This window comes from Diaphorina citri, unplaced genomic scaffold, assembly GCF_000475195.1.
Source record: "Diaphorina citri unplaced genomic scaffold, Diaci psyllid genome assembly version 1.1 scaffold25, whole genome shotgun sequence".
NCBI lineage: Eukaryota > Metazoa > Arthropoda > Insecta > Hemiptera > Psyllidae > Diaphorina > Diaphorina citri.
Window position 1 is genome coordinate 213,613 of NW_007377463.1, and position 26,699 is coordinate 240,311.

At 39.5% G+C, this 26,699-nt stretch overlaps 3 protein-coding genes and 4 long non-coding RNA genes across 7 annotated transcripts in view; 4 read left to right on the forward strand and 3 right to left on the reverse strand.

Moving 5' to 3' along the window:
• LOC103510097 overlaps nt 1–1,123 on the forward strand; it is a 1,420-nt gene extending 297 nt beyond the window's left edge. Inside the window, exon 2 of the mRNA XM_026824201.1 lies at nt 240–1,123. Coding sequence (XP_026680002.1) covers nt 240–427 — 188 coding nt within the window. The 3' untranslated portion in view covers nt 428–1,123. The remainder of the gene's footprint in view (nt 1–239) is intronic.
• Nucleotides 1–10,295, forward strand: part of LOC103510087 (GATOR complex protein WDR59-like) — a 20,820-nt gene extending 10,525 nt beyond the window's left edge. Inside the window, exon 15 of the mRNA XM_026824083.1 lies at nt 10,195–10,295. The gene's annotated coding sequence lies outside the window, so the exon portion shown is untranslated. The remainder of the gene's footprint in view (nt 1–10,194) is intronic.
• Nucleotides 2,112–20,960, reverse strand: LOC103510103 (uncharacterized protein C05D11.1). The gene is made up of 18 exons (XM_026824087.1): nt 20,879–20,960; nt 20,532–20,632; nt 19,704–20,139; nt 19,211–19,381; nt 18,852–18,858; nt 18,544–18,718; nt 17,845–17,983; nt 14,631–14,735; nt 14,355–14,459; nt 13,764–13,918; nt 13,089–13,269; nt 12,822–12,913; nt 12,334–12,500; nt 12,239–12,260; nt 11,980–12,146; nt 9,785–9,968; nt 3,668–3,811; nt 2,112–3,228 (listed from the first exon to the last, which is right to left on the reverse strand). Exons 1-18 carry the CDS (start codon nt 20,958–20,960, stop codon nt 2,854–2,856), a joined length of 2,808 nt encoding a protein of 935 aa, XP_026679888.1. The 3' UTR covers nt 2,112–2,853.
• LOC113467805 lies at nt 11,132–11,681 on the forward strand. Its single transcript, XR_003391753.1, has 2 exons — nt 11,132–11,264; nt 11,605–11,681. It is a non-coding gene; the product is annotated as an uncharacterized LOC113467805 (long non-coding RNA).
• Nucleotides 13,880–14,492, reverse strand: LOC113467810. Its single transcript, XR_003391756.1, has 2 exons — nt 14,355–14,492; nt 13,880–13,918 (listed from the first exon to the last, which is right to left on the reverse strand). It is a non-coding gene; the product is annotated as an uncharacterized LOC113467810 (long non-coding RNA).
• LOC113467812 lies at nt 14,970–15,499 on the forward strand. The gene is made up of 2 exons (XR_003391760.1): nt 14,970–15,096; nt 15,258–15,499. It is a non-coding gene; the product is annotated as an uncharacterized LOC113467812 (long non-coding RNA).
• A 448-nt stretch (nt 20,961–21,408) lies between the features above and the next one.
• LOC113467815 lies at nt 21,409–22,892 on the reverse strand. Its single transcript, XR_003391761.1, has 2 exons — nt 22,520–22,892; nt 21,409–21,542 (listed from the first exon to the last, which is right to left on the reverse strand). It is a non-coding gene; the product is annotated as an uncharacterized LOC113467815 (long non-coding RNA).
• Nucleotides 22,893–26,699: the final 3,807 nt, after the last annotated feature.

Genomic DNA, 26,699 nt, shown 5'->3' on the forward strand with positions numbered 1-26,699 from the left:
GCAGTATTACATTATGTGTTAGTAAATAAATTCAATGTCCACTTTTTTTTTGCAGATCTCAATCTTGTGTCTGCACTTTTCTTAGTGCACAAAAATGATGTTCCGTTGATATTGACCTATGACAAGAAGAACCACACAAAGCATCTTATTGAAACATCCTTTGGTTATTTATCCTTAGCAAGAGCAGTATTACATTACGTGTTAGTAAATAAATTCAATATCCATTTTTTTTTTTGCAGATCTCAATCTTGTGTCTGCACTTTTCTTAGTGCACAAAAATGATGTTCCGTTGATATTGACCTATGACAAGAAGAAAAAGTTCATCAACATTCCTCCACTTGTAGTCATACCTATCAGTACATTCAAACATCAGTTCCATCTTCAACAACATCCAAAAAACCCTGTTAGGACCCCACCCCGAACTTAGCTCATTTGATCCTGCAGTATGTTAAACAACTGATTAACCCTGATTATTCTGTGGATCTCAATGTAAGTTGATGGTTGTATTCAAATTACTTTCTAAACAATGCTAGAAAGTAAAGATGAAAGTTGAGCTATTAATAAAAGTAAGGTAATAATTAGGTAGGTATCTGATATAGGCATCTACATCCTACATGAGGTCTGTTTTTCATTCCTACGCCACATCGATGCGGCATTCACTCTGTGTCAGGAGTGGGTGTAAAATGTGGAAATTCAACAAACATGACGACATCTAGTGGAGAAATTACGAAACATTTTTTTCATTTCCCTTCAATACAATTACAATATGGTGGAACCTGAAGCTACTCGAGACTCGCATCAGGGATTTAAGACACAGCGTTGATGCTAAAGTAGGGGAAGTGGAATGAAAAACATGCGTCGGGTTCGCATCGCACCCACGTCGGAATGAAAAACAGACCTATGGTTGCATTCAAGTCTAGATGTTGGAGAAAATTGAAGTTCATTTTGATTCTATTTAGACAGGCAATCAGAAATTTGACAGATGAAAGTAAAATTAGGACTTGATGGATGATGGAATTGAAATTATTCAAGGTGATAAATAATTGATTTTTTTATACTATTTTAATGTAAATCTTTGTAAATAAAATATACTTGGTTTTGTTCATAACTTTTTTCTTGATTACACAGATTTTTTTTCTACTTAATTAGAATAACGAACAACACCATACTAAATAGGTTAGTGAGTTAGCAAAAAAAAAAAAACAATCACATTTGAATCTTTGTATTTTTTTAATTTAACAAATAATCTAAAGGCATTGATACTAACAAAACAAAGTTGAATTATTGGGAAAAAAACCTTGAGATAAATAAAAAAGACCGAATTTTTGAAGCTGTTTAATAAACAAAGATACAAAATGGGCAATAACTTGAACTTAATACAGTAAAAATAACTTTGAAACAAATACTGAGATTAATAAGAATAACAATATCTTTATAAACAGTGTACTAAGAGATAAAAAAGTAGCAAAAGCTATATTCAATAAGTTAAATAAGTTGGCACCTGTGGGTATAATATTAATAAAAATAATTCAGCTCTACTACATCTGACTATGGTAACCATTTCACAAAGTACTCTCATCCAAACCCCCCAAATAAAAATTAATAAAGGTGAAGGATTTGGTGTGAGATGCCTAATACATAATATGTACTTCATGAAAATGATAAACCTCAAAGCTCCTAGAACAAGGACTTGGTTTTATTTTACATCTTAAATGCCAGATGGATTTTACAGTATTTCCTGCCTCTTTTTATAGATCAGTGGTTGTGCTCGCCTGGTAATCAGGATGCTGTGGGTTCGAATCCCATTGAAGGCAGATAATTTTAAGCTTACTGCTGAGGTAAAAGACCTGTTTGGTCCTACTCCTATTCTACTAAAATACTGCGGTGAACAAAAGTTTCGAGAAAAAATTTAGGTGAGAACGTAAAAAATTACATAATCTGAGAGGCAATTTGGCACTTATTGCTATTGAGAACCTGAGGACATTAAGTGTATGAAATTATCAAAGTAAAGTTCCTATATTATTTAATCTATTCTACCAAAATACTGCGGTGAACAAAAGTTTCGTGAAAAAATGGAAAGTGACAACGTAAAAAATTACATAATCTTGAGAGGCAATTTGGCACTTATTGCTATTGAGAACCTGAGGACATTAAGTGTATGAAATTATCAAAGTAAAGTTCCTATATTATTTAAACATTGTCGTTAAACAAGAAAGAATAGATGCAAGTTTGCATGGGGGAAAAAATTAAAAATAAAAATCCCTGAGCAGCTTTCCAGTTATATCAAGCGCATGTACGTACGCCCAAATTGGGATTTGAACCCAGCACTTCCGGGTTAGGAGACTGGATTCAGGAGCATAATGACGTAAACAATTTCTAAAGGCTTGCATAATTTTTCAGGCATAAAAATATCGGATAGCATGACTTGTTTCTAAGGGCGGAGTTATAATATGGGATTATTAAGTCACTTAAAATGAAAACGTAGTGACTCGAACTTGACTTTTTTCAAGTTTATGTGACTACGAAATTGATCTTGGTAAATAATCTAAAAATAATATTATTGAAGCCTTATTAAAGGTCGAAGTTCATTAAACGTTGCAACTACATACATAGTTTAAACGTCGCGTATCGCGTCGGACTGAACACTTTAACGTTATTTGACGAAAACTTGTTTCTGCGCACTTGTTTCTGCGCATGTGCAGAAACGCGTTTTGGTCAACATACGTGTCAATTATCGTCACGTACTTTAGAGGTGCAAAAACTCTCTAATAATAAACGTATTCGTAGCTTTTTTGACTGCAGGACTCAACATGGAAACATTCATTTCCTCCGATTTCACTTTTCTTTTTAGTTTTACAACTCAGCCAGGAAAGACTCCTCGAGACTATTATACACGGTAAACTCGAAGCCCAAATTGGCGAACGACTCCCGTACGTTCTGTGTCTGCGTAGGGTGACACACCACACTAGTCTTCGCCACCTTAGGGTCCAGCAGGGGCACCAAATACTTCTGACCGATCGCACCCAAATCTCCGGTGGTTACTCTAATGATTTTCTGTACGAGAGTTTTGTTGTAGTCGTGCGAGACGTGTTTGAAATACGTGAGCAAGCTTTGTGCGACCACGTCACCGATGGACTTTTCTCTTTCGATGATTTCGAAGATGAGCGAAGTTTTGGCGGAGTCGAACAGCGTGGGGTCCCATACGGTGTCGGGTTTCAAGTGAGACTCCTAGGGGGGAAGGAGGAAGGACGAATAAAAGTGATTAGTATGTCATGTCGCAAGAGCAGAGGAAACCAACATCATCACCAAAGTATACCATCTGAAATACGAAAACGCGAGAAGAAGAGGAAGACCACGCAAGATATGGATAGACAGCGTCAACAGATGGTTCAACCATAGAGAAAATCCTCACAGAAATGAAGACTGGACAATAGCCACTAAAGAAAAAGGAGAATGGAAAAACAGCTCTTTTCTGGAAGTCCTGGGCACTCGAGAGTAGCTACATACTATAGGTGATCGAGTAGACGAGTAGTGACCAGTGGCAGGGTTGCCAAAGTAAATAAAGAAGTTGATAGAATGAGTGAAGGAGGCTCTTAGTTAGATAGAATGAGTGTTGAGTGAAGGAGGCATTTACAAATGAACAATAATTAATAGTAAGAATACTTACAATAATATTCTTAGCCTCCGTGTAAGCAGCTACGACATTAGTGGCCCGATAGAACGTCAGGTGCAGTTGTCCTTCATTGGGTCTGGGTACCATATTGTACGAGTAGGCGTGGCCTAAACCTCGGATCTGCTTCCACATAGGGCCCTGAGATGAAGAGAAATTTACATCAATTAAATATGTAGAATAGAATATATCTTGTTTATCTTGCTCGAAGGCGACTAAAAAGTCCCTTTACTCCCGCAGTCTAAACAAGGTCTTATGTATTTGGTACAGAATAGGTGTAAATAGACTATATAGAGACCAGTAAGCGGCGATAACACGTTGAATGCAATAGTTCCCAATAAATCATTGAAGTTGAGCAACGTGATAAAACAGACATACAAACAAACAAACAAACAAGAGGAAAAAAAAATCGTTTGAGTTAAAACTTTGATGTTTAGACCACCTAGTTACATAGCTCAGAATGTAGCGTGCCTGTCGCGCTCGGTCGCTAAAAATAATATTATTGAAGCCTAATTAAAGGTCGAAGTTCATTAAACGTTGCAACTACATACATAGTTTAAACGTCGCGTATCGCGTCGGACCGAACACTTTAACGTTATTTGACGAAAACTTGTTTCTGCGCACTTGTTTCTGCGCATGTGCAGAAACGCGTTTTGGTTAACATACGTTTCAATTATCGTCACGTAAGTTAGAGGTGCAAAAACTCTCTAATAATAAACGTATTCGTAGCTTTTTTGACTGCAGGACTCAACATGGAAACATTCATTTCCTCCGATTTCACTTTCCTTTTTAGTTTTACAACTCTGCCAAGAAAGACTCCTCGAGACTATTATACACGGTAAACTCGAAGCCCAAATTGGCGAATGACTCCCGTACGTTCTGTGTCTGCGTAGGGTGACACACCACACTAGTCTTCGCCACCTTAGGGTCTAGCAGGGGCACCAAATACTTCTGACCGATCGCACCCAAATCTCCGGTGCTCACTCGAATAATTTTCTGAACGAGAGTTTTGTTGTAGTCGTGCGAGACGTGTTTGAAATACGTGAGCAAGCTTTGTGCGACCACGTCACCGATGGACTTTTCTCTCTCGATGATTTCGAAGATGAGCGAGGTTTTGGCGGAGTCGAACAGCGTGGGGTCCCATACGGTGTCGGGCTTCAAGTGAGACTCCTAGGGGGGAAGGAGGAAGGACGAATAAAAGTTAGTATGTCATGTCGCAAGAGCAGAGGAAACCAACATCATCACCAAAGTATACCATCTGAAATACGAAAACGCGAGAAGAAGAGGAAATACCCGTAAACTCGATTGAGTATACTTTGTTGATTTTTTTTTTTTCTTCTTCTTTTTCTTTCGACAGTGAATAATTCTAACAAAATTACGCCACAATTAATGTTGCTATAACTACATGTGGAGACTTTGGGCCCTAGCTAGACAGTGCAGTCCTTACCTCATTCTCCTCAGTGGACTTCATCAACAGTTCATTCTTCTCATTCAGTCCACTCTTTCCCAGTGTCTTGACGCGGGCTGCCAACCTCTCATCCTCTTCCTGAGCAAGTCTCTTCTGTTCTTCTACACTGGGAACTCCGCGTATCACGATATGATGATTTTCGGCCGGAGGAACTGGTTCGCCTGGGGTGGGTGCCATTGGTTTAGCAAGTTACCTTTACCTCCTACTCAAATTGATAAAAGATTTGCAGAAATAAACCAATGGAAATTACTTTATAATACAAGAATACGTTACGTATGTCTTTTTTCTTCTAGTGTATGGCGATCGCCTGATTTATAACTAATTAATTTTGATTAAATGATTAATTAAAAATTCTAATCAGCAAAGAGCAAAAATGGCAAAACAAAAAAAAAATCATTTGTTTACATGTGAGAAGATGACGCAATAATGGACCGTGTGATGTATGTGAAGAGAGCGACGGATTTTTTTTTTGTTCAGGTTTCAGGGGTTCTCAAAATGTTTTTTTTTTCTTAGGCCGGTCGTTCATTGCAGCCGGTAGGTCAAGCTAAAAAAAAACACCTGTTCATTGGAGCCATTAATTTCGTGCTTCTTTCCTTTTTGGATAGTCTGTTCTCTTGTAAAAAAAAAAAAAAAAAAACACGATATGAGGTGCCTCCACTAGAAAGCTACGGATGAGGGACACCCAGAACTCTAGGGGTTCTCGTTCCAACTGGTTCAGTTCCTCTACTTGGTTCAGTCTTTGGTCGAGCTGTGAAGGGAGAGGACGATTTAACAATTTTATTGGAATAATAATGTCTGAATTTGAAAAGGTATTTTTCAAAGGTCAAAATTTTCTATTTAAATTGCCAAGCCTAGTTTGCTTAGAAAGTAGCGCTCCTTGTAAACGCTAGGTCGCGGGTTCGATTCCCGCCCGGGGTGAAATTTATCCTAAACGGATATGGTTCGTTCTAGGAACGGCTGGCTTTCACCTAGATTCTGTCCTTCTTCTCTCTTTGATTTCGGGATGATAAGACCTTTGTTGTTATCTGTTCACACTGCACTGGACGCCCAGAAACAAAATCGGGGCTCCTTCCGTGTCCCTAATGTTTGTATACAGAGAATTGCTGAAAAAGCTGTGAAGTGATACTTACATCTTGTTTCGTATTTCCGTACAGCATATCGCCGATCGCCATGGAGGCGATACAGAAGTGCGGATTGTTCTCAATGTGCGTCAGACACTCAGCCCGGTGTCTCCGAATGACAGTCAGCAGACGGGTCATGTCGATCAGCAACTTTTGCTGACTCAAATCAGACAGGAGACGCAGCATCTTGTCAGCAATGGAGTTGAGCTTGTCCGTGGGAACGTTTTCGAACGTGAAAAACACGACGGAGGATGAGTTTTCGATGATGGAATAACTCACCTGAAGAGAACGAAAGAAGGCATTAAAAAGAAATAATAATGATAATTAAAAAAAAGTGTTTCACCGTCGTTTATATTTCGTAGCAATAAAACAATTGCATTGGTACTACATTAGTTAAACAACTCTTTTGGTCTGTGTAATAATATGCCTCTCAACAGATGGGCGATGTTAAAAAAGTTTCATAAAGTTTAAATAGTTTGCTATTTTTTATAATGTAATTCCTTTAAGCCAGCCTAGATAGCTTGGTTGGTAGCGCGTCTGCCTTGCAAGCACTAGGCCATGTGTTACAGTTCCCCCTATCGAAAGGAATTCGAGTTTCTAAAGATTTTACCTTTGGTCTCACTACTCACCTCACTACAATAAGGATCAGGGATATCGACAAATTCCTTGGGGAGAGGACATAAAGTTTTCTTAACATGTATGTACTAATTTTATTAGTATCTTTGAGAAAGCGTCTTTTTATGTCTGGTTGCTCCCCTTTTGAAGACGGGTGTGTAATTGCGACCTTTGGCTAGAACGTACAAGCACGAAAGTGAAATGTTTTGGTACGTAAAGCTAACTAGCGCGCGGGTGTTCATGAGGATAGCTTTAAGCATACCGGCAATAGTCACCCATCTATATACAAGCCATGCTCATCATTTTGACACAGGAACAGATCCAACTGAGGTAACGCTGCAGAACAAAATCTACAGATTAAGTCACTATGTTGTCCCACCTACATAATAGTAATAATAGACTCATGGTTGGAAGGGAACCACTAGGCGAGGTTAACGCCGGAGGCGTTCTCTACCACCTAACCCCTAGATTTCCATTATATGTAATTGTGTGTCCAAACAGTCGACCGGCCGTCGATCGACGAGATAAATCTATGTTGTCGAGGCATTGTGGACGGCTCAGTCGACATCGATCGATGTACACACAGTAAAAATTTAGCTTTCAGGGGTCCACAGATTCCAAGCTTACCAAATACGGAGCATAGGATAATCGGCTTGCGTCCATTCACATCACTCCAAGGGCCTAGAAAGAAAGACAGGAATGCAGGAAAGGCGCATTCCAGCAGAGTTCGAAACATCTGTATGTCGGCCACTATAGGCTGAAGTTGCTCCTCCACACTAGGGGAAGGGGGGTAGCAGTCAGCATTTTCCATTATTATGTGGTCAAATTCTCAAATAAATGAGGATAAGATTCCATTCCTCGGATGGAATCGATCCCGCGCCCTCCTGTTTACCAGGCGAGCGTCTTGACCTCTACGTCACCGAGGCAGGAGTATTGATCCCAACCTTCTTGTCTAACGTAGGCATCGAACCCGGAACCTTCTGACTAGGAGACGGTCCTTGTGCTATCATAGCTACGCAGGGTGGGTCTCAGGAGTTTGTATTGGTGAGTGTTTGTAGAGAGCTGGGATTCCTCAATTGAAACATAAATACAATACTGAAACATGATAGAACGGTGAACACAAATGATGAGTTATCACTCAAAAGGTATGTAGGTAAGGGAAAATCAGTTGTTTTTTTCCAAGAGGTTTGATAGAGGTAACAGTAACTGCCAAGGTCTTATTGTCCCGAAAACGAAGTCACCGAGGCAGGAGTATTGATCCCAACCTTCTTGTCTAACGTAGGCATCGAACCCGGAACCTTCTGACTAGGAGACGGTCCTTGTGCTATCATAGCTACGCAGGGTGGGTCTCAGGAGTTTGTATTGGTGAGTGTTTGTAGAGAGCTGGGATTCCTCAATTGAAACATAAATACAATACTGAAACATGATAGAACGGAGAACACAAATGATGAGTTATCATTATCACTTATCACTCAAAAGGTATGTAGGTAAGGGAAAATCAGTTGTTTTTTTTCCAAGAGGTTTGATAGAGGTAACAGTAACTGCCAAGGTCTTATTGTCCCGAAAACGAAGAGAGAAGGAAGACAGGATACGAGAAAGTCAGCCCTTTCGAGAACGAACATTATCTGTTTAGGATAAAATCCGCCCCGGGCGGGAATGGAACCCGCGACCTAGCGCTTACAAGGTACAAGGCAGACGCTCTACCAACTCAGCTAACTTGGCTGGATAAAAAATTAGTAATATTTTATAATATGAAGAAAATATCTAGCGGGATTACAATGTTTGTAGACTAGATCTATTTCTTGTACATATCACAGTTCAATGTGAATCACATGGCAAAAGAGGAAAGTGTCCTTGTTTTAAAAGAAGGTTAAGTGGGTATGAATGATTAAAATATTGTTATTACTAGTTTTTATCTTCATCATATTTCTGAATAAAATACTTACAAGACAGCTACAATTGTGACTAGATTGAGAGCGGCTGAGAGGTAGAACACCGCTCCCGGTAGGAAGGTGATGGTGTGTTTGTATACATAGGTGTAGAGAGGGGCCGCTGCCAGGGGAGTGAGGGACTCGGCCGAAGCTGTCAATGCAAACACTTTACCTGCAAACACAATGGGAATAAGTTGAAACCAGAAACATAGGTATGACAACAAAACGAGATGAGAAAAAAAAGGCATCATTTTTCGTGGTTAGGTTTTTGTGGGCGGATATCATGACTTTTTCCCCTAAGTTTTACTCGATGGTAATTTTTTTCTGCAAGAGGAGAAAGCCATCCGTCCCGAGAACGAACCTGATCTATTTAGGATAAAATCCTTCGAGGGCGGTAATCGAACGTTCTGCAAGAGGAGAAAGCCATCCGTCCCGAGAACGAACCTGATCTATTTAGGATAAAATCCTTCGAGGGCGGTAATCGAACGCACTACCTAACGCTTACAAGGCGGAACTTCCAAGCTAGGGGCTAGCTAATGATTTATTAAGAGGAAAATTACTCGTAGTTTGAATACTTTGTCTTCTCTTGACTAGAGTAATTTTCCTATTATAATGCTAATTGACAAAGTATGTCTCGTTTAGAAAACATTGTCAATCATTATGTTTTCTCCAGTTACGAATGGGAATCTTTACCTAAATCCTGGTTAAGAGAAATTTACATCAATTAAATATGTAGAATAGAATATACCTTGTTTATCTTGCTCGAAGGTGACTAAAAAGTCCCGTTACTCCCGCAGTCTAAACAAGGTCTTATGTATTTGGTAAAGAATGGGTGTAAATAGACTATATAGAGACCAGTAAGCGGCGATAACACGTTGAATGCAATAGTTCCCAATAAATCATTGAAGTTGAGCAACGTTTCGCGTGGTTAGGAATCGGATGGGTGTAGGCAGCTAGAAAAAATCCTTATTGTATTTACCTCGAGTTGAGTCAAGTACTGTAGGAACACCAGTAGGGGGGCTAGGTCTTCATCCTGGAAATCTCGTATGGCAGGGGCGGCCTGACACATGAAGAAAGACTCGACCGCTCCCATTCCTACCACAACGTGCCGGCCCTGATTCTCTCCTGGCTCCAGCAGTTGCCAATCCTCTGTGACGTGTAGACTGGGGGAGAGATAATAGATATACAGTCGAACCTGTCTAATTGGGAAATCTGAATTAATGTGAAAAAATCGTGGCCCTTTCATTTGTAATTGTAATTAGAAAACCTAGATAAACGGGAAAAATGGCAGATTCCCAATTAGACAGACTCGACTGTTGTAACTCTAATGAGTTTAAAAAAAAAAAAAAAAAAAAAAAAAAAAAAAAAACAAAAAGATAGATGAAGTAGGTACAATAATGATTGGTGTAAATAATAGACTTTATTTATTTTTTGTTGATGTTAATTTTGAAATACGTAGATAGATGAATTAGGTACAATAATGATTGGTGTAAATAATAGACTTTATTTATTTTTTGTTGATGTTACCATTTATTAAAATGGTTTTTTTATTTCGTGGTTCTGTTTAAATTGCGTTTTTCAATCTTCTCCTCTAAAATGACTATTTCATAGAAAAAGTCCGTAGTATATTTTTGAAACTCTACTTGAACAATGGGTGGATGGGGTAGATATTCAAGTTCCAAATGTGGAGGGAAATAGTAAAATTACATATACCTGGGCTGGCATTGAACCTGCGACCTCTTATTTACTAGGCGAGCGCCTTGATTACATTTTCTTGCATTGACATCAACTTTCGTTTAGCAAGGGAATCCGCCTAGGCTCGTTTCTTTTTTCAATGTCTAGGCATACCTAGGTAGCCAGGTACAAAAAAGGAAGAAGAAGAAAAAGTACGACTTTTAACATTTCGGTTCCCGTGAACGAGGACCCTTAAAAAAAAAATACGCTCTTTCGTGAAATACAGAAATATGGCAAGTTGGCAACATCGCATCATCCATGTGGTTTTTCGCGAATTTTTCAAATTTTGATTTTTCAAAATTTTTGGAATTTGGACATATTGCTGTTCGTTTCTCTCTATTTTTACCAACTTACCTGTGGATTTACTGATTCTGAATTGCTTAATACAGTCTACCCAGTACCCAGAGTACGCTCTTTCATGAAATATGGCAAGTTGGCAACATCGCATCATCCATGTGATTTTTCGCGAATTTTTCAAATTTTATTTTTGGAATTTGGACATTTTGCTGTTCGTTTCTCTCTATTTTTACCAACTTACCTGTGGATTTACTGATTCTGAATTGCTTAATACAGTCTACCCAGTACCCAGAGTTTGCTGTTCGTTTCTATTTTTACCAACTTACCTGTGGATTTACTGATTCTGAATTGCTTAATACAGTCTACCCAGTACCCAGAGAGTCCTTGAGTTCGGAGCCTAACCAGTTGTGAAGTCTCCACCAAATTTGGTAAGTTTTAAAAACTCCTAAACTCACATTGATCAAACCCAGAATACCTACCAATAAGAGGTAAGAGTAAAAGCTATCAATATCTATCTCTAAGAGTCTAAGAATATATTAGAACCATATATACCTACTAATAAGTTGTGTAAAGCAAGTGGCATGTGATTAATGGATCAGTGTTCAGGACTTTATCAAAAAGAACTTCACCCTTTGAAACATGGAGGTATAAGGTAGCTCCTTGCTTTGAAAAGAGTTCTGGTGTAGGTAAGGGATAATCATACAAGACTGGCAAGTAGGTACTTCAAAATTTCATCAAAGTAATGCCAATTTTTCTATAATTTTGTAGACACCATGGATGCCAAACATGTGAGCAACACCGATGAAGAGCTTATCTATGTAGGTGGCTTACCAACAGAAACCAACTATCGTCTCAAAATCAAAGAGAGGAGAAGGACAGGATAAGGGAAAGCTAGCCGTTCCGAGAACGAACAATATCCGTTCAGGATAAAATCCGCTCCGGGCGGGAATCAAACCCTCGGTCTGGCACTTACAAGACAGACACGCTAGCCTCCGAGCTACCTATGAAGAATCAAACTCCCGTCTTTTTTTTAAGAGGTTTGATAGAGGGAACTGTAACTGCTAAGGTTTTATCGTCCCGAAGTCGAAGAGGAAAGAACAGGAGAGAAGCCAGCCGTTCCGAGAACGAAAAATATCCACCTACCTATTGAGCGTGGTAGGTGTAGCGGAAGGGTGCGGAGCTGAGGGTAGGATCTGACTCAGCAACGTTACATCAGTGGGGGAGAACACATCACAGTTGGCAGCCATATGAACCACGATATTCTTCGGGTGGCACAGGATCGAGCGGATTTGATCCAAATGAGAGATCACCTTTGGAAAATGATTACAAAAATATTATCTCACTGACAACAATAATGTATAAATTATTGGAGCTGACTATTTCGTGTTAATATAGGCCGGGCGTTGGCGTCGCTTTGAACACGCCTCCCGGCACGCTTGATATTCAGTAGATATCACTAGAAGCCAGCCGTTCCTCGAACGAAAAATATCCACCTACCTATTGAGCGTGGTTGGTGTAGCGGAAGGGTGCGGAGCTGAGGGTAGGATCTGACGCAGCAACGTTACATCAGTGGGAGAGAACACATCACAGTTGGCAGCCATATGAACCACGATATTCTTCGGGTGGCATAAGATCGAGCGGATTTGATCCAAATGAGAGATCACCTTTGGAAAATGATTACAAAAATATTATCTCACTGACAACAATAATGTATAAATTAAATTTAGAAATATAAGAAAAACATCGTCCCTAAAAGTACACGAGTACCTTATAACACGGGGAATATTTTAAGATTGAAATGTTTCCACCAAAAATCGGCCGCCGTAGGCCGTCTCGGGCTGGGGACTTAGAAAAATCGTATAAAAAAAAAGTTCAATTTTAGGACACTTTAAATGATCCCTTATTACGTGGGGAGTATTTTGAGGGATACATAAAGAAAAGACTACAAAGGAGGTTGACAATAAACTTATTATTATTATTATTACCTCCTGGGTTTGAGAGGGGGAGGAGAGCTGTTCCAGAACCTTGGACAGAAACTTGTGCTGTCGGAGAACACTGATTGAGTGGTGGTTGCTTTCTGAAAGGAGAGAGAAAAGTGATTATTGTTGTTGTGTTGTATTGTTGTTAAACCCATAAAATAAACGAGACCTTGTTCACCTTTCCACATCAAACCTACTGGTCGAAAATTTCGTACCTTATGAGGTAAAATTTACATCGCTAGATTCCAGGCTAAAAATAAATAAATATCTCACCTTTATTGTATAGAAGTCCCTTGAGTAGGTCCCTGGCCATTCTGTTGCCTTGTCGTTTGGCCTGGGCTACATCATTGACTATCTTATTGGCCACAATTCTAATTCGGTCCGCGTCTAGTTTGGTCTCAAACAGGAGTTCTCGAATCCACTGTATTCCCTTGTGGAACTTGTCGGGTTCAACCTAAAAGAGGTGAAAGGAATTTTAATTGTGTTGAACATAAATTCATGTCACAAATGTTGTTCTTCGATTGATAAACTACGCTAAACTTTTATGACTTCGTTCCCCAGCCCCACTTAATTCACCTAAAATTTAGGTCCTAAATAAATTATATGACTTAACTTGGACTCGAGGACTCGAACCACTAACCTCCAGATGCGATTGTCCAGATGGCTACGCGTTCCTTAACTTCAATGATAATTTTTATTGGTAGCGCATCTACCTTATAATCACTAGGTCACAGGTTCGATTCCCACACGGGGCGAACTTTATCCTAAACAGATAAGGTTCGCTTTCGGAATAGCTTGCTTTCTCTCATCTTTCCTCCTTCATTCTATGCTTTCAGGGCGATAAGACCACCGTTATTACAACTCCCACTTTTTTACTTTCTGTTACCCTTACGTATAGGGAACCTATACGGTAATGAGAAAGTATTGCAATCGGTCCATTTTTTTTACCTGAAGCATAAGGCACGCGGTGTGTGAGAAGGGACCGCACGTAAACCTCGACGCCGACTCCAGACCGATGCGCGTTGTTGGATAATCTTCACTGCCCAAGAATATCAGATGTTCCAATGTGTGAGGTAAACCATCATCATCGTGGGCCTCAGTAGCTGTAATAAAAGAAATGAAATATTGATGAAACAAGCAACCTGTTGCCACTTTCAAAAAAAAAAAAAATAATAATAATAAAAAAAAAATCATGTCTTGAGCAATGCCTCTAGTGAGAATGAGAACACTCTCATTTAAATTACATTGCCTACAGGACATTCAGAAAAAATTGGAATTCAAACTGCAAATTCTCAGCCCATTGTCCCATCTTAATATTTTGAACAATGTGTGATGTGTAAAGTTGTACCCATCATTTGCTTTCTTGAATACAGCCCTGACTGGTTTCAATTTTCAAAGAAGCTTCATGGAACAGGGCCACCCTGAACCCACACATACCATGAAGGAGTAAATTTACACAGCAAAGACTTACAGACCTACAAGGAGTAAGTTACAGTGGAAAGACTTACCTACAAGGAGTGTTACATTGTAAAGACTTACCGAGAGCAAAGTATCCATTGACCACAGGGCCTTCTACTTCACCTAACACAACTGTCATCCCGGTGTTGACAGATTTGTACTTGTGAACTGGGATCAGATTGTTTGCTTTGGAAGAGCAAATTAATTTGAACCCATGATTTTCGGTGAACAGGGCCACCCTGAACCCACACATACCATGAAGGAGTAAAGTTACACAGCAAAGACTTACAGACCTACAAGGAGTAAGTTACAGTGGAAAGACTTACCTACAATTAGTGTTACATTGTAAAGACTTACCAAGAGCAAAGTATCCATTGACCACAGGGCCTTCTACTTCACCTAACACAACTGTTATCCCGGTGTTGACAGACTTGTACTTGTGAACTGGGATCAGATTGTTTGCTTTGGAAGAGCAAATTAATTTGAACCCATGATTTTCGGACGAAACTCAATGTGATGTCATGTGTGATTTTGTGAATCAATAAACCAAAACAAGCTCCTGTGAAAAACAAAGTACCTATGTAGACAAATTTTATAATATCTACAGTGTGTAACTCAAGAGACGTGATGCTTATTTCGCGTCACTACGTCCTGCTTTAAGCTCTAGGATTTTTTTATAACTATCTGTATTTTTTTACTCTCCTGTATTTTCCTTGATAGCGAAATTTTCAGACTTCTATCACTTTGGACTTTGACATTTTTATGATGGTTTATTACTGATATTTATTTTTGTACAATTTTTTAGGTCTACACATTATAGTAGGTACGTACCTACATACGTATGTACCTATCCTGGTGCACCCACGTATAATGCGTAGCCCCATTTTCAAGAATAAGTATTGATAGGTCACTTTGACATTTTTATGATGATTTATTACTGATATTTATTTTTGTACATTTTTTTAGGTCTACACATTATAGTAGGTACGTACCTACCAGGATAGGTACGTACCTACATACGTATGTACCTATCCTGGTGCACCCACGTATAATGCGTAGCCCCATTTTCAAGAATAAGTATTGATAGGTACACAACTACACACTCTACCTACTTAATTTTGTTTTGAACATGATTATTAAATTATTATTAAGAATCAAATTCATATAATAGTTCTATTTTATGATACAATATTATTTATAGCTTATAGCTTATTTTTATTACCCACTTGTCTTTTATAATATCTAGGCATGATTGTAATTACAATTAAGTTTGTACTTTATTATCAAATAAACAGGAACTCATGTACAAAATATTTTTTTGTGTATCCATTTAATTAAATTATTATTTATAATGTTCATTCATTGTTCTTGTTCTAGGATTTTTTTTTTTTTTTTTTTTTTGCACTGGGAAAGAGTGGCTTGAATGAGAAGAATGAACTGTTGATGAAGTCCACTGAGGAGAATGAGGTAAGGACTGCATTGTCTAGCTAGGGCCCTAAGTCTCCACATGTAGTTATAGCAACATTAATTGTGGCGTAATTTTGTTAGAATTTTTCACTGTCGAAAGAAAAAGAAAAGTTTCAAGGAAGTATACCCAATCGAGTTTACGGGTATTTGGTAGACTTCGGATCTGGGGGTTGTTGATTCGATTCCCCGTCAAATCATGCAATTTATTGAGGTGTAAAAATCCGGGAAAGACATTTGTGACTGTTCACATTTTATACCAGCGCTATCGCTCTAGGATATTTTTATATACCTACATCGATACAATAAGATGTTTAACGCAATCAAAATTCCTTCTATTTCGATTGTTTTCAGAAACCTCCACCCAATGAAATGCTTACCTGTGTCCCAATCCCGAACATCAACTCGATTAACTTTCACTCGATTGAAAGCTTTACGTCCAACAGCGCCAAGCAACATCCGAACTTCGATGTGTCCAACTCACCTCTGTTCTTTCAGATTGATCATATTAAAACCAACTTTGTCTATGTAAGTACCTACTATATTGAACTACCTATTCATTGATTAGCTTAACTCCATACACAAAAAGCCCTTTTTGAGGCTTAAGTGTTGGGCAAACATTCGGTCACAGAGATGGATTTTTATTTTATTCATTTATTTTTTTTTTTTTTTTTTAAGAGGTTTGACAGTGGGAACTGTAACTGCTAAGGTCTAATCGTCCCGAAATCGAAGAGAGAAGGAAGACAGGATAGGAGAAAGCCAGCCGTTCCGAAAACGAACTTTATCTGTTTAGGATAAAATCCGCCCCGGGCGGGAATCGAACCGCCCTAACGCTTACAAGGCAGACGCTCTACCAACCAAGCTAACTAGGCTGGCTAATAATAATCCTTACTTATCATTAACGTATGCCAGGTGAGCCTGGTACAGCTAAGACTATAGTTTTTAACGCGAGATGGACTAACCCTCACCCCCATGTTTTTCAGCTGTTTGTTCTAATGGATTCGAGCGAGCTATCTCAGGAGCTTCGCTTCTATCTTCAACTTTACTTCGAGCTCATTATGGAAAGCCCCGTCCAGCGTGGAGACAAGACGGTTCCATATGAAGACGTGGTGGCGCAACTAGAGGCGGACACGGTGGGAAGTACAACGCGCATCGGTCTGGAGTCGGCGTCGAGGTTTACGTGCGGTCCCTTCTCACACACCGCGTGCCTTATGCTTCAGGTAAAAAAAAATGGACCGATTGCAATACTTTCTCATTACCGTATAGGTTCCCTATACGTAAGGGTAATAGAAAGTAAAAAAGTGGGAGTTGTAATAACGGTGGTCTCACCGCCCCGAAAGCATAGAATGAAGGAGGAAAGATAAGAGAAAGCAAGCTATTCCGAAAGCGAACCTTATCTGTTTAGGACAAAGTTCGCCCCGTGTGGGAATCGAACCTGTGACCTAGTGATTATAAGGTAGGTGCGCTACCAATAAAAATTATCATTGAAGTTAAGGAACGCGTAGCCATCTGGACAATCGCATCTGGAGGTTAGTGGTTCAAGTCCTCGATGTGAGATCTTTTATTAAGAAACAGATGGGCGATAAGAGACACAAAATACTTCCCTTTTAGGTGCTGGGTCAACTGCACTATCATCAGTTTTGGCAACCAACGCTTACGTTTCGTCCTTCCTAGAGTGCAAAACTTTTACCAAAATGATAGGAATCTGATTTCAAAATACAGAACAAAAATATTCCCCAGCATTTGGGGAGTAGGTACAAAACGAGTGTCCTAAATGTAGGACATCGGTCATATAGGACTACAAACCATGAAAAGTCTTTGGGCACGATAAGGATATACCTACGAACAATGGAAATTTTTCATAAAAAAAAAACTTGACCCTTCATTTTTTCTCGGCTAGGTTTTTTGGAGGAATATCATAACTTTTTGCCAAGTAATAATGCGAAAGTTAAGGAGGATATACCTACGAACAATGGAAATTTTTCATAAAAAAAACTTGACCCTTCATTTTTTCTCGGCTAGGTTTTTTGGAGGAATATCATAACTTTTTGCCAAGTAATAATGCGAAAGTTAAGCCAAGTAATAATGGGAAAGTTAAGCCACTCACCGTTCAAGGATGTAAGGAATGTACACACGCTGATTATGATGAGAAATATGGATGCTCTGACATAGTATGGACGTTTCTTACAACACGTGGCTAACATGTCCGCAACCAGTTCACAGTCAAACACGTTTCTTTTCCTGTTCTGAAATGACAGGAATGATAAACACAATTAATTTCCTTCTCAGAAATTATAGTTGCAAAAGCTTTTTAGCAAAACATTGACATACTCGTAGATGTGAGATCTTTTATTAAGAAACAGATGGGCGATAAGAGACACAAAATACTTCCCTTTTAGGTGTTGGGTCAACACGAGAACGCTAGAAAGTAACCAGTTGAAATATATGCAATCGACGAATATGTATTATAATAAATTTTATGTATTATCTAAAATTCTAGACATAAAAGACCTTTTTAGACTGCGAGGTAAAGGGACTTTCCGGTCCTATTCAGGCAGGATAAACAAGTTATACTCAATATTCTAAGAGTCTTACCTCATTCACATAGATACCTGGGTCAACACGAGAACGCTAGAAAGTAACCAGTTGAAATATATGCAATCGACGAATATGTATTATAATAAATTCAATGTATTATCTAAAATTCTAGACTTGAAAGACCTTTTTAGACTGCGGAGGTAAAGGGACTTTCCGGTCCTATTCAGGCAGGATAAACAAGTTATACTCAATATTCTAAGAGTCTTACCTCATTCACATAGATACTTTCTCGTACTGCGAACGCTGCATACACCAGGGCTAAGAATGTGAGTCCGGTGCTCACCATAAATACTCCGTGGTAACCCAGACGATTATTGAGTGGCCCTGATCCCAAGTTTCCCACCACCAGGCCCGCGAAATTCGCCACTTGCAATAGACCCATTCTGGAAATGTGAGGAAGAATTGAGTTAGATATGATATTATTATTATTATTAATCGTATGAACATATGTATATTTCGACATCATATAAAAACAGTATCAAGTATCAGTGATGGTGCTACTGGATACGCTTATACCTATGACCTAAAATTGGAGACAAATGTACAATTGTACATCGACTTTGTTATATTGCATGATCTGAGCAAAGGGCCAGGCCAAGTTCCAGTGGTCTTTTTTCTGAAGAGGTTTGATAGAGGGAACTGTAACTGCTAAGGTCTTTTCATCCCGAAATCGAAGAGAGAAGGAAGACAGGATAGGAGATAGCCAGCCGTTCCGAGAACGGACATTATCCATTCGAGATGAAAACCGCCTTTATACTGTAAATCCTTTAAGTCAGCCTAGATAGCTTGGTTGGTAACGCGTCTGCCTTGCAAGCACTAGGCCATGTGTTACAGTTCCCCCTATCGAAAGGAATTTGAGTTTCTAAAGATTTTACCTTTGGTCTCACTACTCACCTCACTACAATAAGGATCAGGGATATCGACAAATTCCTTGGGGAGAGGACTAACAGGCGTGTCTGTTAGATATTTGAGCAGTACAGCACAGGCTGTTAGCTTGTAGAGTTCTGTGACGGCAGAGGGACCTCTCCATCCAATGTAGACCATGCCTGAAACAGGATGTAAAGAACTGTGAATGACAAATTAATCGTACTACCTTTTAATACTGTTCAAGAGTTATCATAAAACAGACATACAAACAAACGAGAGGAAAAAAAATCGTTTGAGTTAAAACTTTGATGTTTAGACCACCTAGTTACATAGCTCAGAATGTAGCGTGCCTGTCGCGCTCGGTCGCGGGTTCGATTCCCGCCCAGGGCAAACTTTATCCTAAACAACTAAAGTTCGTTCTCAGAACATTAAAAAAATGTCCCAAGAGGTAAATTTAAACTCAGATTATAGTCCTATCTACAAGTAGATCCTCCATCTTACCATTATCTTCATTGTCACATGGGTATGGCACTGACTTATCCAGACTAGCAGTGAGGGGAGGTACAGGTGATTGCCAGGATCTGGTGAAGTCACCTCGATCACCCTTAGCCATGATTTTTTCCTCAAGTGGCTTCAAAGCTCGGAAGATATCCTCAGCTTCCACCTGTCCAGTAATGATAAGACACAGGTTCTCTGGTCTGTAGAATGCTTTGTGATATGCCCTGATCTTCTCATTTGTCGTACTATCACGGAGGTTACTCATGATCCCACCTGTCTCTGACTTATAGCCACAATGGCCTGGATACATTTCCCGGACAAGCTCTAGATTGACTCGAGACTCGCCAGTGTTCTCTCGGCCTTGCATTTCACAATAGACCACACCTCCATCCTTCCCCTCGCCTGTGATGTGGTGCACCTCGGTTGTAAAACCTGCATCCTGAGGAAGAAGAGAAGTGGAGGTTAACAACACAAATCTAGCTTTTAGGATACCTCTCTGTATTCTCTAGGTCAAAATTCTCATGATAATTAATATAATTACAAATCAACAAAAGGCTCTAATCTCCCAAGAATATATGACATACATAAAAGAAAAACTACACAAGAGCTTCTTATTATTTTTTTTCTATACTGAAATATTACCCAATAAAATATTGTTTTCATTTACATAAAGGATATTGAGGTTATAACTTACAGTGAGGAGGGGGTATAGAATATGATCCAGATAGATTGGTATGAGAGACAAGAATCCTTCACTGCCTGCTATACTGAACTATTACCCAATAAAATATTGTTTTCATTTACATAAAGAATATTGAGGTTATAACTTACAGTGAGGAGGGGGTATAGAATATGATCCAGATAGATTGGTATGAGAGACAAGAATCCTTCACTGCCTGCAGTGGTCATTGTGTAGCATGTGTGATCAATGTCTGAAAATAAAAACCAAAGAGTGAGCTACACAGTGTTTGCAGTTACACACAGGATTAAAATAGGTGGAAATACATTTCCTACAGAGAAAAATAATTATTTATCACCAATATCACCATCAAATCAACTTGACAGCTCCAACATGGGCACTAAGCTCCAAAATCAACAATTTTTGAAAATAAATTCTAAAAACTTTATTTATGAAGATTATTAACTGAATTGAATATCCTGTTCAATGTTATTATTACCTGTCCATGCATTTGTTCCAGAGGCCATACAGCGGTTAGCTAGCAGATCCAGAACTCCTTTGTACGGATAATCAGTCAGCATTTGTGAGGTTGGAGGCCAGACACACTTTGGTCAGGAGGAGGTTCACGATAACTGGATCTGAAAGTCAAGAAAGGTGTAAAATTTAAAAGAATCTTTTTTCCAAGAAGTTGGATAGAAGGAAATGTAACTGGTAAGGTCTTATCGTCCCAAATCGAAGAAAGGATAGGAGAAAGCCAGCCGTTCCAAGAACGAACATTATCCGTTCAGGATAAAATCCGCGCCGGGCGGTAATCGAACCCGCGGCCTAGACCTTACAAGTCATATAGAGTTGCACTATCGCTCACTAGGCTGGTACACCTCATCTTCCTTACAAGGCAGACGCGCTACTAACTAAGCTCACTAGGCTGGTACACCTCATCTTTACTTACCTGACAAAGTCCCTGCCGCAAAGATAAGAAAGAACACCGGTTCTACGGTGAAATAATGTGTCCTGGGATCTTGACTGGATGGCGTTATGACCCGAGTATCCAATTGTTCTTCGGATGGACATCGCTGTATCGAGTCGACTATGCCGTCATGGGTGTGAGAGTTCGATCTCCGGTCCTGGCTAGGTTTTATGAGACGCTCTTCGTCGTCAACATCCTGGGTAGCAAAAGGAAAAACATTTCATTTAACAAACGGATCATTCTCGGTTTCGATCCAAAGAGTTTGATGTTAATCGCACTAATTCTTCAACTTTTTGTGTATGACCCAGCCCCTACTTAAATAGGAACGAATGTGTCTCTTCTCACTCATCTGATGAGGGACATACTAGAGGATGAACGACGGACATGCTACAGACCACACAAGACGGCAATGAAATTAAAAACGAATAAAAAAAAACGACAATGAAAAAGACAAGCAGTCACAATGTTCGAGCAATAAATGGCAAGAATATACTAATTTCAAGTAATGGTAGGTAATTAAACTCCATTGATAATCGCGGTCGATTAACAAAAAACATACATATTATATACAAAACATATCAAAAAACAATTAAAGGACACATATGGATGACATAATTATAATACATATGTACTCGTACTATGTAACATAGATACACGTCGTAGATTCACCATAGATAACATATATTCGACGGCCGGTCGACTATGTTTGCACACCTTAACAGATCTTCAAATGTAGTTTCAACATGCAGACTCACAATTTTCGATCCAAAAAGTTCCCCGGGGATTACCTGGCGTTCAAAAATGACATCCTGGTCACTGTTGAAATCGATGGCTCGGGTGTTGAGAAACACGATCTCCAGCTCTTCATTGGTCATGGCACGGGAGATTCCTCTTCAGCTAAACGTTCCCTCTTTAGCTAAACACAAAGAGAAACTTTCCCTCCTTAGCTAAACAGAAAGCCAAAATTTCCCTCCTTAGGTAAACAGAAAGCCAAACTTTTAGCTAAACGTTCCTCTTTAGCGAAACTGCTAGTCAAACTTTCCCTCTTTAGCTAAACAGAAAGCCAAACTTACACTTCTTAGCTAAACGTTCCCTCTTAAGCTAAACAGAATGCCAAATTTTCCCTCCTTAGCTAAACTTTCCCTCTTAAGCTAAACAGAACGCCAAACTTACACTCCTTATGTAGCTAAACGTTCCCTCTCCAGCTAAATAGAAAGCCAAACTTGCACTCTTTAGCTAAACGTTACACCGGTGTGACACAAAGCAAACCACACGCATGACGAAATAGAGTTCGTCTCATGAGACAGTCATGGATGTTGGCGAGATCAGAGGGCTTGATAACAACCAGAAGCTTAGCCACTGATAACAGGAAACTCAGGCATGGCTGTACCATTTTGTCTAGTTCGAGAATTTGGCCACAATACCAGCTGAAGTATAGGATGGCTGCACAATTTCATCTACATAGTTCCAAAATTTGGCAATAATACCAACTGAATTAGAGCACTGGGTAAAATGTAATGCTGAAGTAAGCTTGGAGGATAACGCACCTGCCTAGTAATAGCCAGATCTCGGGTAACAAGGACCTGTGTGATATTTGTATTGATCATCAATCATGCAGTCGAGTACATGCAGCATTCGTATATCATACAGCTCTGGAGAGAGCATTCCTAGTGGATCTGGGAAGCAGTAAGTTCAAATGGTTTTCCTTCCATGTCTATCTGAATAGTATGGTGTGCCTATTGGTTTACAAGCAGAGGTACATAGCACATTTTCTGCAGTTTCCCTAACATCATTTAATTTGTAGCTTAAAGTTATAAACTGATTACATCCACTAAAATACTAGTACCTATATAGGTATTCCTTTCTGAAAAGTGCTTCTGTGATTTATTTTATTTTATAAGTTTCCATTTATTAGTTTTTCAGTACAATTCTCTCAGTTAAATAAATAGGCAACAAATGGTATACCCATCCGTAAAAGCCGGAGCTTGTGCCACGGATGGGGAGTTCATTAAATAATTTCAGTTTCATTCTCTGATTGTATAAACACTATAAACCTTTAGGAAATGGCCTTCCTGTCCAATGCCGGAGATAGCTATACTGACCTACCTCAACCTGGCGAAGCCCTGAGAGCGCGCAGCGCGACTGTATGCGCAACACCGCTAGTGTGGGGGCGAAGCTCCCCACTCGAGCGCAAAGCGCGAGTTGTACTAGGCATGATAAAGGTGGGTTTACACGCTCAAGCCATTGCACAAAACTGTGAGAGAAACCTAGAACTACCCTGCTGGCCCATCGAAAGCAAGGTTCGAGTCCACTATCATACTTTTGGTCCTAAAAATTACTAATTCGTTAAATAATAATATTATTTTACCTACATAATATTGTCAATATGGTCATTCATGAAAAGACCAATGTTTTCCATTAACAAAGTATACGAAGTAATTAAAACAAATTAGAGCACTGGGTAAAATGTAGGTAATGCTCTAGTAAGCTTGGAGGATAACGCACCTGCCTAGTAATAGCCAGATCTCGGGTTCGACTTCCGCCCGGGGCGAAATTTATACTAAACAGAATGGTTCGTTCTCGAAACTTAATACAACTTTTCTTTTATTTTACCTATACCGGCTTGCTTCTTTATTTTTAGCATGCTTTCTGATATCAGTAGGTACAACAATTTAATTGCTCCATTGTTTCAGCAAGCTTAACAGTGGTCGGGTTATCTTAAAAAACGTACAATAGATGCTTGGGTACACAAAGTCAAGGTAGGAACATATGTATATACTGTTTCATGCCCAGACTACACAGATCACACATACCTACGTGAATCAGTAAAGGCACTAGTTCGCCCGCCTCTGTGGCTGAGTGGTCAACAAAAGCACTGACTCAACCTGGAGGCGCTGGGTTCGGATCCCAGCCGGGGCGTAAATTTTCTGACCGATCTTTTCCGTTCTTAGAGAGGAATGGATGTGAAAGAATGTGCTTTGAAGTAATGCGAAAGCGGTTCCACGGTATAATAATAAAAAAAAGGTAAAAAGGATTTAAAACTTAGAATTCTCTTCCTTTGTTCAATGAACAAAGATTGAACTTTGAAACGTGTTGTAAGTTAGAAAACACGTGATCTCCCAGTAGATTTCTTTTCCCCAGCAGAGTTAAACGTAACATAAGTAAAATAATACGCCCAGAAGATATCTGATATCTGTTTCTTTGTTCTTTCGATTTGTGTTCGTTTGATGGTGTGCGGTCTGCAAAAAATAGTCCGTCCCCAACAGCGGCGTAGGGTCCCCTGATATACGATAAACCTTTATACAGTATGGCGGTCTATTAGTGGCCTTTTGTCTACCACTCACACTGTCTGACAGACCTTGAGATTTAAATCTGTCAGACCTTGAGACCTAAGTTTGTCGGACCTTGAGACCTACTCGTAACTCTGTAAAGCTTTTTCCACCACACATGTTAAGATGGTCTGAGCGTGACTGGCGGACTCTAGAATGCAAGCGAAACAATGACTTAGGTGTAGAGACTTGTACTACTTTCGGTACTTAAGTGGTAAATTAGGGGAGGGGAGGGAGAAAATTGTAGAGAGGAAAGGGAAGTCGAGTTTCCCATGGAGAACACAGCACTGGTGCCCACTTTTACTAAGCAACATGTAAGGTCAAGATCATTAGATAAATATTTCTACACTTAGATTTTCCAGTGAAACTATTACAGGTACGAAACTATTACACCGCCATGTTGATTTGTTGATATTGCATGAATCTATTACATCACAATATGTTGAGGCACTTGGATAAGGTTTGTGTGTTTGTGTCCCGGACTCCCAGAACTTGTAAAGATGGCATAAGTTATTAATCCATCGAGGTTACATTACATTACATTGAAATGGAGGTCTTTTCTGTCGAAATTCCTGTGTGCGGAGTCCAGTATTTAGGAATATTACACCCCATTCTTGTTGTTTCCCACTCTTTCTCTGTTGTCTTTCACTCTTTCTCTGTTGTTTTTCACTCTTCTCCATCGAGGTTAGTCATAGTCACTTCAATCAAGTCGCGATAGGTTTTAAGTTCTAACAGAACTTGTAAAGATGGCATAAGTTATTAATCCATCGAGGTTACATTACATTTGATTACATTGAAATGGAGGTCTTTTCTGTCGAAATTCCTGTGTGCGGAGTCCAGCATTTAGGAATATTACACCCCATTCTTGTTGTTTCCCACTCTTTCTCTGTTGTTTTTCACTCTTTCTCTGCTGTTTTTCACTCTTTCTCTGTTGTTTTTCACTCTTCTCCATCGAGGTTAGTCATAGTCACTTCAATCAAGTCGCGATAGGTTTTAAGTTCTAGTGTAATTGTGTGTCCAAACAGTCGATCGGCCGTCGATCGACGAGATAAATCTATGTTGTCGGGGCATTGTGGACGGCTCAGTCGACATCGATCGACTATGTGTGTACACACAGTAAAAATTTAGCTTTCAGGGGTCCACGGATTCCAAGCTTACCAAATACGGAGCATAGGATAATCGGCTTGCGTCCATTCACATCACTCCAAGGGCCTAGAAAGAAGGACAGGAATGCGGGAAAGGCGCACTCCAGCAGAGTTCGAAACATCTGTATGTCGGCCACTATAGGCTGAAGTTGCTCCTCCACACTAGGGGAAGGGGGATAGCAGTCAGCATACTAAGCACCTCATAACAGTCATAACTTTCATTTGCACTAACGAACTCAGTGCTAGGTACCAACATTCGTTGGTAATTATTACGTGCACGAAACACGGTCAAAAATTCAACATTGTATAATTATGTAAGTATTTTAATTCATTAGGACGAGGTTGATAAAGGCTGAGTGAGTACAGACCACGAGGGCAAAGTTTATCACATATGATCTTGTTTTATCACCTACGTAGGTACCCAATACATGGTTACGCGGAAAAATGATAAGTATGTAGGTAGCAAACCAGCCCAACAAAAGATGTATTTTTAAAATGTATGCCAGTAAACATAAATGTACGTGTGTATGAGGGAATTCGCACACTGATTATAACCGTTCCATCTTCTCCGAATCTGGCATTTACTGAAAAGCAACCTTGGCGACCGAGTGGGTATCACACTAGAGATCCCGGGTTCGATTAAAGGCGCGGGTTCGAAATTTGTTTCGTCTCTGTGCTTGGAGTTCGGACATGGTTACGCGGAAAAATGATAAGTATGTAGGTAGCAAACCAGCCCAACAAAGGATGTATTTTTAAAATGTATGCCAGTAAACATATGTACGTGTGTATGAGGGAGTTCGCACACTGATTATAACCGTTCCATCTTCTCCGAATCTGGCATTTACTGAAAAGCAACCTTCGCGACCGAGTGGGTATCAC

Excerpts from the sequence above, each read along its gene's own strand:
- LOC103510103 (XM_026824087.1), bottom strand. The coding sequence starts at position 20,960 with ATGCTGACTGATTATCCGTACAAAGGAGTTCTGGATCTGCTAGCTAAC. Across the intron at positions 9,969-11,979 it reads ACACCTACCACGCTCAATAG|TCTACACGTCACAGAGGATT; the intron begins GTAGGTGGATAT and ends TCTCTCCCCCAG. Across the intron at positions 3,812-9,784 it reads AGTACTTGACTCAACTCGAG|GGCCCTATGTGGAAGCAGAT; the intron begins GTAAATACAATA and ends TCTTCATCTCAG.